Source organism: Hetaerina americana, unplaced genomic scaffold, assembly GCF_022747635.1.
Source record: "Hetaerina americana unplaced genomic scaffold, ioHetAmer1.1.p SCAF_37, whole genome shotgun sequence".
Classification (NCBI taxonomy): Eukaryota; Metazoa; Arthropoda; class Insecta; order Odonata; family Calopterygidae; genus Hetaerina; species Hetaerina americana.
Window position 1 is genome coordinate 3,068,494 of NW_027286952.1, and position 16,543 is coordinate 3,085,036.

General features: G+C 34.1%; 1 protein-coding gene across 6 annotated transcripts in view; it reads right to left on the minus strand.

Annotated features, from left to right (window-relative positions):
* The window catches only part of RASSF8 (ras association domain-containing protein 8), a 36,354-nt gene that overhangs the window by 8,252 nt on the left and 11,559 nt on the right, over nt 1-16,543 (minus strand). For all 6 annotated transcript variants that reach the window (XM_071589363.1, XM_071589367.1, XM_071589366.1 and 3 more), the window contains 5 exons: nt 12,779-13,006; nt 10,073-10,189; nt 7,517-7,656; nt 6,104-6,317; nt 3,983-4,112 (listed from right to left, as the gene is read on the minus strand). In XM_071589363.1, coding sequence (XP_071445464.1) covers nt 3,983-4,112; nt 6,104-6,317; nt 7,517-7,656; nt 10,073-10,189; nt 12,779-13,006 — 829 coding nt within the window. The remainder of the gene's footprint in view (nt 1-3,982; nt 4,113-6,103; nt 6,318-7,516; nt 7,657-10,072; nt 10,190-12,778; nt 13,007-16,543) is intronic.

Sequence of the window (16,543 nt, forward strand, 5' to 3'; positions counted from 1 at the left end):
GTAATATCATAAAAGAAATCACAGTTAATTAGAACTGATGGCACAAAAATAGGGATACATTTTAATTATACGAGCTATTGAATTGTCAACCAGGATTAGAATTTCTAGAATCATTTCATTAAAGCAATGAGTGAGAAGGACAGGATGAGAGATGAGAAGAAGTTTTTAAGTTTCATGGAAAAAGATTTACATGTAACTTTTTACCATTTAATTAAATTCTGTTCATTCATATTATGAAAGAATAAGACATGCTCACAAATTTCACAGCTACTATGACAATGTGATTTTTGAAGGAACAAAAATGACTAGGTATTCAGGGTCCACACTTCTTTACCTTGTAGATGTAGTATTTATGAGCATTGAAATGAATAAAAAACTCTAAAATACTCCAGCACTGGCCATTACCATGAACACAGTAATCAACCCAAAAGGTCGGTTTGGTAGGTGCTGGTAGGAGTTAACCCAGTACGAAGCCCAACCACGTGTGAAATTCACACATCAGGGTAGGGGGGCCAGTTTCTTTCACTGTGCCGGTTATGGTTTCCCAGGAAGATATGATACTAAAAAAATCATAAAGCTTGGATTAAGCTAAGGGTGCCTGGAGAGGCATGCCTGGGAATCGAACCCGGGTGAACTCCAACAAATGGACTACCACGACCACTTCCAGCATTGACATTAATGACTACTTATTAATGTATTGGTTGAGTGAATAAATCAGAAAAAATGTCCTCATTTGGAAGAGTTACCAATCCTCATCCATTACGACAATGCATGGGTGCAAGCAGACCTGTGAATTTTCAATGGAGAAAATAATGGAATTCAAGGGCAATTTATTACAGCACCTATACTTGGCTCTTAATGACTATTTTTTTTATTTCCAAACTTAAAAAAAATGGCCCTGTAGAAAATGATTAACGCCAACACAGATGCCTATTTTGAGGACCTTCGGAAATCCTACTTTTGGACATCTTAAAATAGCCGGAGAAACACAATGGGAAAAGTATATGGAGAAAAGTATGAGGAGATCATGTTGAACAACCAAAAAAAAAAAAACCAACCCAAAATAATTGGTTTTTCAATTTTTTCTAAGGACTTATTGATCTACCCGCATTTTATTGGTGTTCATTCCATAACTCTTTCGTGATAATGTATGGCATGACCTTATATTTTGTGACTATTTTGAAAAATATATATTATGTGCCTTGAGGAAATATTTCTTGATAACTATGTTATTGATATTTCATATATCAATTCTTAATAACTTTGTATGTTTTCCAAAGAAATGAATTTCATTTTCATAAACAATAAGTTCAGCACGATAATGAACTAGTCACCTTTATCTTGACTACTACTCAAGTTACCGCAATAAAACAAACCCAAAATGTGTATGATGTACAGTAGAACCCTCCACAACAAGCATAATTGATTTTGAAATCTTTCCTGTGAAGTGAAACAATCATTACTATATAAACTTATGTAAAATACAACAGTGTGTTCCACGCTGAGATAAATATTAGTACGTACAAGGTTTATTCAAAGAAAATTAAACATACAATGTTCAGGATTGTGAATCATCTTACTCTTCTTCTATCAAATAATGAACCAATCCAGAATATGAATTCAATTTGAGGAAAAGAAAAATGAATCAAAATCAGTTCATTATTTATGAGAAATTTCCGATTCTCTTTCACAAGAAGGCTAGTCCAGAGATGTGGTGTGTTTGTGGCAAAATTTCAAAATTAGGTGAACATGCAGCACAGCATTAACATTAAATAAATTTGCATTGGTGTGTATAGCCACTGCCTTGTGAGAGTGATGCTTCTCAATGTATGATGCAACAGTTACCGATGATTTCCCATGGCCACCACATCACACTCCCTTCTGGACTAAACACTTCTTGAAGGCTTATGGAGTTTTTGAATGGCAAACAAGCAGTTTTAATTTTCAAATCTGCATTGGCACAAATTAGCAGCTTGAGATGGTCTTTCAATGAGTTGTGGCTGGGCAATGCATGTATTCTCTGCTGCTGTTATTTAGTTCACTTCAGCATATTTTTCCCGAGAGAGATACATTTCATCATAATTAAAAACCTGCTGTGGCAGGTAACCCTCAGATTCTATGAGCTTCTTGAAGTCACCAATGAAGGCTGTGGGTGCCGGTTTTTCTCTTTAACTTCTAGACTCCCCCACGGCTTCCCCCATATACACCTTTTTTTGGCCATTACTGATCCTGGCAACTTCTTAACGAGGTCAATAAAAATTACTTTAACCTTCTCACAAATGATATTCTCATTAATACTGTCATATTTCAATTGATTTTTTTTATCCATATGAGAAACAATTTTTCAACATCGTTGAGAATACGCAATTGTCTTAGAGGACACATAATTGTTGACATTTACAAATATCTCCTTTTGCCCACGTACTCACTTGAGTATAGCGAAAATCACTGTTGTAACTTTGCAACAAAATAATCGCAAAGTCTGAAAAATGTGTGATCATAAGGATGCTAGCGGAACGAGTGCTGAACATAAACTGAAGCATGAGGCATGCAAACTGAAGCATTAGGCATTCTGAGTATCCCCCTCTTCACATCTTTCATTATGCAAAAAGCCATTCAGTAAGGGAGTAATTTATAAAAAAAACTATTTTTGCTCATTAGGTGCAATAATTGCTGTGCGAATTGCTCGTTTGAGTGAGGTTCCATAGCACTCTCAATTCTCAAATGCACGTTTTAATTTAACCAATATGATAACAAAACTGACCGCAAAAACACACTAACCATAAAATAGAAAACTTGTTCACTATTAAAATTTTCAAAAAAATACATAATTTCATCAGGTTGATGACTCAAAACATTGAGGAATACAATTCATTTTACGGTGCACATGCAATACATTGAGACTTCCTCGCAGCAACGAACTTGCTACAGTGTTGCATTTTCATTAACAATAAATACTAGCGGACTGAAAAATCTTAAGTTCTCGTGGCCCGAAGAGCAACTACTCTCTCAGATGTTTTTAAGTTTTTTCTTGTATGCAATTTTTTAAAAATTAGTACATTGCATTTACTAGTCATTATTTTTTCAGATTTCCATTGGTCACCTTTTTTTAATTTTCACTCATCACAACTTTGAAATGTGTTACTGATGAAGGCTTACTAGCAACCAATTTTTTTCAAACGACCGGCAAAAAATATCCCTTTTCCCATGGAATGGAGTAGGACAATTCTATATAAAAACAAGTTAAAGTAGCAGTGCTATGAGCTTGTTTTCTATTTATTCCCAAAAAAAAACCACCCTGGGAAGCAAGTGTGAAAACTTATATTTTGACGTTGAATTAATTTCATTTTTGCATGCCAATAATTTTAACTATCTGCTAATAATTTTGATAACAAATAAATTTATTACAAAATGAAAGTCAAGAAAGGATTAGGCACGCAACACTTTAGCTAGCCTATGACACCTCTGCTTTCAAAGAGGTTCATTCTCTCGGGAGCAAGTGAAGGACAAAACTACCCATACTGAGAAGTACGGTGAATGCTTCATACTTTCCCAAGGCCACCTTAAGTGTTAAGTTAAAAACAAATTCCAAAGACTCCGATGATATGGAGTGGAATATAAATATATCAGTGATTCCGATAAATTAAAAGTAATTTTCCGCGGGAATTAGATATAAAAATATTTGCATTACCTAAATAAAATTAATAGAAACCTTAAACTTAATCAAAAGTGATCCTAAACTTATTTAAGATAAAAATGCATGAAATTACAAAATTAAAAAAAAAAAATTCCCCGAGTCCTGTATATATTTACTGATTGGGTAATTTTTTTATCAAGAGTTGGAACAAAGAATATCGACTCATATTCAGGTAAATACAGCGTGATAAAGAGGCTTCACTAAACCTCAGCAATGGTGTTCATTGCTGAGATTTAGGCCAAAGGAAAATATTCATTATGATGCATGATGATGAGTGAACATTACCTTCCAGAAGTGTCCTCAGCTCATCTGGAGGGGCAATGGCGAGACTTTGCAGATTAGCCTCCTTCAATTCCCTCACTAATCTTTCAACTTGCTGCTTTTTCTCAGAAATAGTGGCTTCCAGACCAGTAACCTAAAAAGAAAAAGTTTGAGTCCGTTAAATAGGAAATAGAGTGAACATTCATTATCTAGGAGAGAAACCATTGGACTTGTAAAAAAAAGGAAAAAAGGGTATCCTAAATAGAGTCATGTATTACATTTGACAAAATATCAAAATTAAAAATATTACTTGATATCCCGGATTAAAGTATTCCTTTAAATGATTATAAGCTAGAAGAATAGAGGCTATTTTTGAGTAATACAATCCACTACGTAATATTTTTAGCTCTACTTATTTTTTTTAAGTTTCCCACAAAGTGACGGGGAACACCTTAGAAAAACTGAGAAAATACTTTTGATGGCCAATACACAAATTAAGTAACAAATGCAAGAAAAGCATCTACGAATTTCCATTAAAATAAAGCACTTAAATTTGAATGAGCAAAGAAGAACAACATGTTTGTCAAGATATAACACGATAGACCTTGAATATATGGAAAGTAAACAAAAATGAAGTCTTAAGATTAACCATTTATGGGAATTAAAGCTTATTAATTTTATGAATGAACACACTTTTCATTACAAATATCAACTTTTATGCAACCTATTTTATTTTCAATTATTAAGAAGTGGAGAAAGCATAATTTGAATTTGCTCAAGGAACAACTAATTCTATAGTTGGAGGCAGAAACAATCAAATTAAATTTTTGTAGCAAGAGGCAATCTCTGTCGTTGTTCATGTGAAAAAACAATGTTTGCTCAACATTTCCAATGAGTCTCCCAAATCATAAGGTTATATATCCTAGGTCCTCATAGGGTACACAGTTAATAAAGCTGGGATAGAAGTGATTTTCAAAGAATTAAAAGAAATCTAAAAAAATCTCTCTGAACTTTTTCAATTAAATTTTTATAGACTTGTAAGCGGTAACTTCAGCGTAGAGGCTGCAAATTACTTAACCATATTCAAGAGTACTGCGTACTAGGGTGTAATGAACTAAAATGTAAACTCTTGTTTGGCAAAAGTTTTTAACACGCCTGATTAGAAAACCCAAGGTTTTGTATGCTGATAAAAATGTATGTTCAGTATGCATTTTGATGCTGAAGTGATTATCAAGTTTAACCCCAGAACTTAAACTTGATTTTTCTGATTTTCTTCATGGGCAATCCTTGTTTGCTTTGCTCATCACCCAAGCACAACAAAAAAAAGGATATGTGGAATGCATTTTGCTATCGGCAATGTTTCCAATAGGGCCACTTGATAAGGTTCATTCAAAAGCCATCATACGATCATTGCTCTAACGCTTCAGTTCCTGGACCACCCAGCAGCTCACTGCAAGGGACACTGACACACACAAGCAAGGCTCAGGAATATGGGGATCCCTTCATACCAGAAGCATCATTATTAAATGCAGAAGTGGATTCTTTAAATGTGGTGGATTCTTTTTTTACTTCACCAAGTAATCATTCCACCACCATCACATAATTGGTCATCAGATAATCAGCTCTTTACTGTTATCACAAATGTAACTGCTTGAAAAATACACACAAATCAAATTGTTGTGAATTCCTATGCTCTGAGATTATTAAGTATGCCAGGAAGAGTTAAAACTGCTAATAATTAGCATTGAACCTTACCTTGGAATAATACGTAGAAGTAAAAGTGATATTTTATTGGATTAGAAAAGAAAAAAATAAGCCCTCGAGCCCTTTGTAAAGAATGTTGAGGCCATGATCCAAAAACAAATTTCAACTACAACGTTCTAGTCCTTAAGAGTTCACTTGGTTAGTATTTCATGATCTTTAAAAAAAATTTTTTTTTGTTTAAACATTACTTCTGAGATATTTTGATTTTTCCCAAAAGTTAGTACGAACATAAAAGTATCTCAGAATATTACCAATTTACAATAACAATACAAAAACGATTTACTTGTACAGTCTTCAATGAAAAAGTTTTTGTTAGGCAATGAGAGATTGAATCAAGCACACACATCCTATTTACACATAATGTACACTAAAATATGCTACCTCTCTTTGAAGATGCTCCATAGCCCTAGAGCCAGCTTCAGCACCTTGCCTCGCCGATTCCACTTCTGCTTGCAACCGCTCCACTTCCCTTATCAATGATGGGCCCTCAGAGTCTGCTAATCCAGAGCCAACGTCCATTTTACCACTGCTGTCAGCCTCATCACCGGCACTCATGTCTCTCCTCTCTCTCCTCCTCACCTCATCAACTAATAGGCTACAATGGGGAATGAATTGGTCAATTCATGTCTTGTTACACACTTTAAAAATTAAACCTGGCTATAATGGGAGATGATCACGCTTAATCAATCTAAGAATAACAATTTTTACAGGTTTGCTTCTAAACTTGAAAGAGTAAATGAGGAGGAAAGTGCTCTCTTATCACTTTAATTGTTATCACATAGAATGAAGATATCTGCTTTTTTCTAAAGATGAGTCAGTTCCAATTATTTCAATTCCAGTGCCGGTTAGGCTCCTCCCTTAGGTTCACATTACTGGTTCTGATAGTTTTAGTGAATAAATAGGTAGCAAACAATTGACAAGTTGCAATAGCAAAAAAAAAGATTATCTCCAAAGAAATCATCACCTTATTAAAATGTTTATGCATAGTTTATTGTAAGTTTCACACTACTGTAAAGTTCCACAATTCAATCCTTAAGATTTTTTTATCTATAAACTTTATCATATATAAGAAAATGTTGAAGTTACACATTGATTTCCCAATAAGTTTTTTGTGATACCTTTTCTTAAACCATTAGAAATGGTTATTTTTGCAGATTTTTATGGCACTGATAGTAAATAAATAGGGGACTAGTGATTACCATGATTTTTAAAATGCATCACAAATTTTTTCAAAGTAATGCACAAACAAAATACTTCTCGAACAAAACCCTTCATATAAATTTTTTCTGCACTGATATGCTGAAATGAACAAGTTTTATCAATTGTGAATTTCACACAATTTCATATTTTCTATTATCGATGAAGTCAGTAAGTTGTGGAGTTACTCAACATTATGCGCATAAAACCATTATGGTTTTTTGGGCTCTTATGGATGGTATTGGAATTTAAGTAAGCTTATTTCAAGAAAAAAATGAAAAATTAGTTAATATTGTAACACAGTTTTATTATAGTACAACAGTTTTTAAATTTTACAACTGAACAAAGCTATACTTGGAGATGCTTTGGTAAAATTTTCAGAATATCTATAGTTATCTGACCTGGAGACAGATTGTACGTCAATAGAAAAATTATTGTACTTCAACAGGATTGACACAAACAAAAAGCATAATTTATACCATCTTTTTCAAACAAATTAAATCTTATAGAAGTCTTTATATAGGCATCTGCCATCAACCAGGGGCCATTGAAACACTGAGAAAGATTTGATAGAAAAAAATTCAGAGAAATACTTACCGAATTTTGTTTTTACACTGAAGAAGCTCTGTTTCACAGTTTGCCAATTTGGACCGAAGTAAGGTAATTTCAGAACGAAGAGTCTTACCCTGTTGTCGAGCAAGCTCAGCTTCCTCTTCAACACCACCCAGGGCCCTTAGCTGAAAAAAAGAGCAACATGGCTACTAGAACAAATATTGTGATTCTGTGGCCCTTCGGAAAACTGACATAATTAGGTGAGTAGTAAACTTAGGCAAACTATGTATTCTGGAATGGAAAAATGAATTGTTCTTTAGATCTTTTGTATCCACCGAAGAAGAAAGATAATGACACCAATTAAAATACAAGATGTATAGAGGCTAAGAGCCTTTTCTTTACTTCTGGAAAAAAAAACCTAGAAAAAATAATTACTTTGAAATACACACACTTAATTGTTCGGGTCAAAGCTCTGCGACTGCACAATATTGGCTTGTCTGGATGCAAATATTCCCATCGATATCATTTACAAAAAATCCCATGATACACACTTTAGCCACGATTGTTTCCAAAAATAATTCATGTTATGACATTATTTTCGCTCTTACTCAGTCGAATTTCTACATAATAATGAAAATAGACATACAGGAATTCCACAATTAATATTTACTGCCGACCAAGGTTTCGCCACTGTGAGGCATCATCATGTGATCTCACCTTTCTATACATGCTTATCTCCTATATAATGAATCATTTTTTCTCAAATTCAACTCAGGATGCTGTGAAATTTTTTGATTCATTTACACATTGTAACTGACAACAAACAGATGCAAATCAGATTCTTTTGTTCTCGTTTTTGGAAACTGCTGAAGCCAAATGCTACCTTACTGGACAGGGTCAACCCATGTGAGTGATATGAAAACTTTCTGACTTTAACGGAAAGATGGTATAACCCTTCAACTTAAAGTCAAGAAATGTGCTTCATTCATCATTGGTCACAGGAGATTCAAGAAGAACCTTGTTTTCCACCAGATCATAGTACTGATCAAAAAGTGCTCCACAAGGCTCTAAGCAACTCTAATCTGAAATATGATAGATATTTTAATTTAATTGGGGGAGTGTGTTTGCTCCGGACTTTGTTTGCATATTTAAGGAGGTTTTTCAGGTCTAATTTTATTAAGATTATATTAGTAAGGGTAGACAGTAAGTAATTTTGCCCTGTGACAATAACATCAGCTGCAAGAGTGTTATTGATAAATTTAAATTTGATGAGAAAAAAGCCCAAGTTTAAATTTCCTGTTTTTGCACAAACATATTCCATTCTGAACACATTCCAAGATGTGATGCACAACCTATAGCCAGGTATGTACTGTGTTCATGATGTCCATCCTTTCATGAAATCTTTGTGGAGTCACAAAGATTTAACCACCAAAAGTTTCAATATATTATTATTATTACAATATGTCAATGCCATGAAAACCCTGGAAATTCACAAAAATGTACTATTCATTATTAGTAATAGTTTACTGGATGATATTGTAACACATAGGATGGAAAATGAAAAAGACGATGCTAAATCCTGATAAGTCAATAGGCTTTGGCTAATGGGTGATTATTAAATCACCATTGGTACCTATGATAACTTAATAGCAAGTGTTTTTATAAGACTATCGGCTACCATTAAATTAAGCTAACAAAAAACTTTTTTAATCACAGTTAAGTTAATAGATTCTGAATTACCCAATAAACCTTTATGCTATACAATGCATAATAATTCTGGTCATATAGATCTGGTTAAAATGATTTCCTGCTTGTAAACTAAAAGACTGCAGGATATAGCGCTGCCTCACGAACTGTATTGTAACAAGAATGGTGATTAAGTGTATAAGTAAAAAGTGCACAGCTGGAATTACAAGGGATAATAGGCAAACAAAAGCTACAGCTCAGAATGTAGGACAAAGGCGCTAAAAATAATTAAATTATCTTAAACTGAAACGCATCAGATAGCTAAGCTTTTGACTAATATCATAGCATCAGAATGAATTTACAGCCTATCACATTCTCCCACACATGTTCAACCCCATAGTTACATACTATTTAACTAATACCTAGTTAACTAATATACTCAGCAAATTCTCGATTATCCATGCCGAAGGATGTAGGAGAAAGCATAGATAATCGAAAAACACACATAGCTGAAATACACCAAAAAATATAGCAGTGAGAAAAACAGAAACTATCCTTTTTTCATTCCGTGCGATTAAATCAAGTTTTTTAGTGATGGACAATAAATTTTTCCATTTTTTGTTGATTTTATAAAATTATTTGTTGCATAGTAAAACCATATATTTGCTCGCCTTAACGGAGAATATTGAATTCTCAGGTCTATTGAATGCAAGGGAAACAATAATGGGAAAGTACAGATAGTACAAAAATGCTTTGATTAAAACATCAAATACTATTGTCAACTTTAGGTCATAATTTTATAGTAATTTTTAGGTGCTGGGAAGAAGGTATGGATGAACAGCAAAACGGATAATCAAGAGTTTACTGCACATAAAAGATGTTAAGCCAGAGAAATTTTTGAAGTAACACACGTACCTGCTCTTCAGCAGCTCTGCTAGCTCCTTCAAGACGGGCAAGTTCTCGTGCTACATATTCTGCCTGGCGCTGCTGTTCTCGGCTCTTACCTTCCCAAAAAACTATTTCAGCATCAAACTTAAAAAAAATAGAAGCAAAGGAAATGTTAGATAAAGACCACTTGTAAATAAGTTCAACAGATTCAGGCTTGAGGTCGTGGAAGTTCATCATAATGAAATAAGGACAATTTGCACTTTTCCACAGTTTATTTAAAGTACGACGCGTTTCAACTCACAGAGTCATCATCAGGTACAAGACAAACTAAATAGTTTATTAATTAGTTAGACTATTTAGTTTGTCTTGTACCTGATGATGACTCTGTGAGTTGAAACGCGTCGTACTTTAAATAAACTGTGGAAAAGTGCAAATTGTCCTTATTTCACCACTTGTAAATCATAATAACCATACTTCAATAATAATTTTAATAATTTAATAATATAAGTACTTTAAAATGAGAAAAAAATAAGCAAGTGGTGGCAAATTAGAGCATAATCTAATTTTTATAAAATACCATCTTTATAAAAATACTATTATCATGGATTCATTTAATTATTAGTACATCAAATGTAGGGATAAACATTTTTCAATGGATTCCATGCATTGGAAAAAATTCAAAACGAAGAAAAAATAGCAAAATAAAAACATCAATTAGCAAATAGGAATTGGAGAAGACAAGACACAAAACAAAATTGATTAAACTTTGGGCCGGTAATTTAGTGTGCCCATGAATTTCTGGTGGCAGGAAAAGAGATCAATGGAAGGATGATGGACGCCAAGTTTACTGAATAAGGATAATCAGAACAGGAGTATCTATAAGAGACAAATATAAGATTCCCACACTATGTAGCAGAATTCTCGATGAACATGGCAAAACATGATGGCAGTACTGACTCAAAGGAGGCTTACTTCCGTAATTGATAAGGCAAAAGAATCTTGCTTCAGCTCAAAAAGCAGAACAACACATATGGGCAAATTCCATGGAAGTAAGAGGAACAGAAGAAAAAGACCAACGGAGCTAGGCATTCGATTCCAGTATCTGATAAAAAAAAATAATTGTGCTGATTATGTATGTTTCGGCCAATGGACGGAAGTTCACAGTTTGCTGACTCACACTCATGAAGTTATGGAATCAATTTCACATTTTTTTTTACAAATTAGTAGTGGCAGCATTGTAAACACTGCAGAAAATTGAATGAGAGAATTTTCAGGATTGTTAAAGAATTTAAATAGGTAGATAAATTGGCATTGACTACCTTTAGATCCATTGGTAATTCACATTTTTAACCCAGATTCAGTAGTTCTTGATTTTATGAAAATACATTAGAAATAAGCAGTCCCCGCTGATTTCAAATGTATTTTCATGGAATGATTATTTGCAATTACGTAAATTTGGTACAATGATTTTATGTTAAGCTGTGGTCTCAAGCAGGAGGTATTGAATTGTTTCCACAAAAGTATACAACACAACTTATTTCAGAAGCGACATGAAGATTCATACCTGTTCCTAATTGAACATATACAGCAGCTCAGTATTAACCACTACAGTAGCTCAGAGGCTGCTGGCATTTATAGACTTGTGCAGAATTAAAGGAATTATTTGTCTGAACTAAGCACCTAAAACACATGCACCGATTATATGAATGAGCCTATTCCAACAAAAATGCTAAAATACAAAGTGATTCATGACAAAATAACAAGTTTTTGATTGAATGTTACCATAAGTCTTATCATTATACGTGGCATATATTGAAATAAATTAATTTATGTATTCCAAATGTGTCTGAATCATACTTGAATGCTTTTCCTAGACAATATTGTGGACGAAAATAAATTTTGCCAAAGTTGTACAGGATAAAGAATGGCTTGTGTGTATTAGAAAAATTCTAAGCTGTAAAACCTTTAATGTTAACTCATTATACAGATTTAGGCAGGGTACTGTTCAAGTTGCCAAAACTTACTGTAATGGACAGCATATAAGATCCCTTTTTCTAAAATATTGGCTTCAAAATCACTCCGGGAATAAAATGCATGGGCTTAAAATGGCTCTTACTGAATACCTATTTATTTGAGCATTTTGAAAGCCAAATTATTTTGCCATTCAAACGTACTTCCAGAAGAAATAATTTTAATTTATCAAAAAGTATTACTTCAATTTTACAATTACCACAGAAATGATTTAATAATTTCTTCTGCCATGAAAACTTTAATGACAAAGAATCAATGCCAACAAAGTATGCCTATACATGTAGATGAAAACCATGGCTCATTTATTATCATAGAAAACAATCTTGAACTTACATGACGGATACTCAAGAGTCTTCAGATATAATATATAATTAAGATTCTACTGAATGTTTAAATCAAATATTTTTAGTCTCAGAAATGGGAAAAAAAATGTTCTACTTTCATTACCATTGCGTTAGTGATTTTGGTGAAGATGAATCATAAGAGCATCGCAGGAAGAAATAACATTTAGGGAATATAAGCAAGACTGCCTTGGAGCAAGCTTCCTTGATAACAAGCTCGTTCATTCTTTTCAGTCTATAGGCCTATGACACTAAGGAATGTTCACTGTACAACAGAATAATACAGACAAAATGTCATAAACAAGCTCTGCTTCATTTGACAAGATAGATCTCATATTATAATTGAACAGTCAGTGAATACCTTTGTAAGTTCAGCTTGCTGTGCAGACAATTTCTCCCGCTGTAAATTTACAAGACGAACAAGTTCTCTGTACTGTCCATTGAAGGCCACTGGCTCAAGTGTTGAACCAGCAATATTACTAGCAGTTCCGCTTGCTGTGGGATAACTTCCTGAACTTCCCGGAGTGCTTGATTCTGATATTCTTGACTCGGATTCACTGAGAATTTCTGGAGGTGGAGATCGAAACTCCTGAAAAATAATGACGCGTCGTTGTAATGAAAAATGAAATTAATCTCACTCAAAGACAAATAAATTTGGATGAATCCTTAAGCTATATTAACACTTATAAAATATTTTCATCGTAATTTGGACATTAACATTTCTCATAATGGCTCATCAGGTGCAATTACAGAGCTCATTTATTTGCATTACTATTAATAGTTTGCTGAGCAGAAGCATGCTTTTAATGGGCCCAGGAAAAATATTACACAAAGTCATTACACTTTTCAGAAACAAAGCATATCTAAAACTCTGAGCCCTGCTTAGGGCTCACTAAATTATTTATTTACTAAAGGTATTTAATTACACTAAATACCCCAACAACTAGCACTTAGTGATTTTTTTCACATTCCAAGAGAAAACAAGAGGTAAGAGAATTAAGATACAATGTCAGTCCTGTCTCATCAGTGGTAATCAATAATGGACATATATCAGAGTTTAACTGTTTTGCTTTGGCAAGCTGGGGAAACTCACTGTATGAGGTTATCTTCAGAAAATGAAGCCAACGACAGTATACTACAACTGATCTTACAGAATTCCCTCAATACATGCAAGCTTGAATATTCCTGAACTTGTTTTACAGTAAGACATTGCGGAGCCAGACATTGGTAAAACACCTCCTGATTTTCCTGAAATAACATAATGTGGATGGAAAGAAGAAGGAAGTACATTGGCTCCACCACATTCAGATTTTCCAGAACTTGTAGGTACTGCACATTATTTCTGATGTACCACCCCTGATGTTGGGTATTCTTTGTATCAATTGAGGAATTCATCCAACTCCTCAATACTTAATTTGTAAAGAAAAGTGATGCATTAAAAAAACAATGAAAATGAGAGATGATGTAATCATAAGTGATTCATTTTACCCAAATTGTACTGCATCTTTTTTACTTCTCGATCCGAATTAGTCAATATCCAAAGAACAAAAAGCACATAAGTGAATTAGAAAGGTGATAATTTCTCTCGCTTTGAAGACTCCCGTTTAAAGCACAAAATAATGCATGGTACATATGTTTTTGCTGAGCATAAATTTGTAGCCACTTTCGTCAAAAATTCTGAGAGGCAAAAAATAGCATAGAACGTGGCCACAAGGAGGGAAGGGAAGGAGGCATGCAACATAAGAACATTCAGATGCATTTAATTGAGATTTTATCACAATCAGCATCCTTGATTGTTCCACGAACAAAATAAACGACCCACCGATCATGTTTTTGTGACAAATGTTGTGAACTTAGCAGTCACTATAGGCCAAATATATTATAGCTCGTTATTGAACAGCCATTGTTGTTTATTTTATTGCAAAGAATTTCAAACCATATATGTACCGATACTACTAATCAGCAAGACTTTAAGGCAACCTAATCTGTTCGCATGTGCACTAAAATTAACTATTTTTGCTCAACTTTTCCACTAAACCTTTCTTAATTTTCTAGTCTGACCAGACGAGTTAAGGGGAACAGAGAATGCAGCACAGCAAGGAAATGCCAAAATTATCTGAGTGCTCTCAGTTGTGGAGAAAAATTCAAAATGAAATCCACGTGTGCACTAAACAGTCATTACTTGTCACGACAGCGATCATTCCTTAAGTAGAAAAAAAACAGCAAAATAAATCAACTATTCGGAAAAGTGGTACTTGATTTATTTCCTATCCAAGCTAGAAACTTCATCAGTGAGAGTGAACTAGGTGGCAAAAACTTGCTGACACAAGAGTTTAATATTTCCAGACATGAAGCAAATCTTAGAATGGGGCTTAAAACATCAATGAATTATTGTCGTTATACCTGCTTTTAAAGGACAGGTAAGTTTAAAATAAAGGTTTTCGAAATATTTCCAAAACTCTTATCTAAGGTATCAACAAATTAGTGTCAACTGGATAAGACATTAGTGTCAACAAAATAACTGAGGAAGAAGAAACTTTGAAGAGTCTGGAGAGTTAAAAAAACAACAGTTTGCTGCTGAGCAAGCAAAAAATAAATAGTCTTTGAAGAGACATATGCGACCAATTGATTGGACCAATTGTTGGTTTATATTACTTAATTTGCAATAAACTGGGGGATCAAGATGATGCCGTGGTTAACGTACTGGCTTCTCACCACAGGTGGTGGATATATTTCAGTGGCGTTCCAATCCCTACTTGAGGTGCTTTTTTGAGTGAGTACGCCGTCCGTCGGATGGGACGTTAAGCTGCGGATCCCTAGGCACCTTTCGTTAAGAGTAGGCTTATGCTGACGCTGGGGTTCTCTCCACCCTTCATCCTTTCCTGTCCATTTCTAATGATGTAAATGTCCTCGGCTATGGGTCGTCTCCCCTTAAACTACTACTACTTGCAACAAACCATTGTGCAATCCACAAAAATGTAAGGTGAGGACTTGGCTAAAACAACATGAATATACACTTAAAAAACACTTTCCACCAAACCTTTATTTTATGTTAACTACTATATTACACATTTTTCCTTAAGTTTCCTCAGATGATGAGTAAAACCCCCCTTTCATAATTTTGGAGGAGCAAAAGAAAAAACCATAAATTATGGGAAACTATAAATTCAAGCATATTTCCAACAAATGGAACCAAAATATAACAAAATGATCCATATTTGCAGTTAAATCTGCTATTTCTGAAATGAATGTAAATAAGTTCCTTGAAAAAGTACGCCATGGATGTAATTGCCGGCTGCCAAAGAGATACACGGGGGTTGCTATTAATATTTTCAGCCTAATAATGAAAATACACTGATTTATACTTGAAAATGGCTTAATTGTTTTTCAAAGTATTCTGCCTGATAATCAATACTTTTTTGCAAGCGCTTGTACCAATTTTCGTAACAAGTTTTCCACTCCGACCGAGGTACCTCTAAACCATGGTTTTTGAATGCATCAACAACTTCTTCAGGCGCCGAAAAATGTTGGCCACGAAATTTTTTCTTGATAAATGGGAATAAAAAGAAGCCATTTGGTGCTAAATCAGGGCTGTACGGAGGATGACCCATCAATTCAAAATTTTGGCCAGCCAAAGAGGATAGTTGTTTCAGCCAATCTGTGAGAGCTTGCATTGTCATGATGAAGAATCAGTAAGCCTCATCTTCCCCACTTGATTGCAGTTAAAGTTTTGGCTACATCCATCACATTTGATTCATTTTCAGAGTCGATTGAAGTAATATACTTTTATTTATTTAGAAACATGGAAAAAATGAGTTTTGTGCAGTGATTTAAGACTTCAATTCAAAATGCTTAACACCAAAAGCAAGAAGAAATTGGATGTGAAAAATATCTCGGCAAGATGGGTACCATGTCCTCTCTCGGTAAAGAATAAAGGCAGTTGTCTGGTCGATTCAACTCAGTTGAAAACATATCAAACATACCAAACTGGATGCCTATGCTGAGGAGCTTCCAAAATCCTTCTTTTTGGATGGCATAAAAAGTTGGAGAAATGCTGGGAAAAGCAAAACAACCTAAGAGATTATGTTAAAAAACAAAATCTACCCATTATAATTTGCATTTCTAT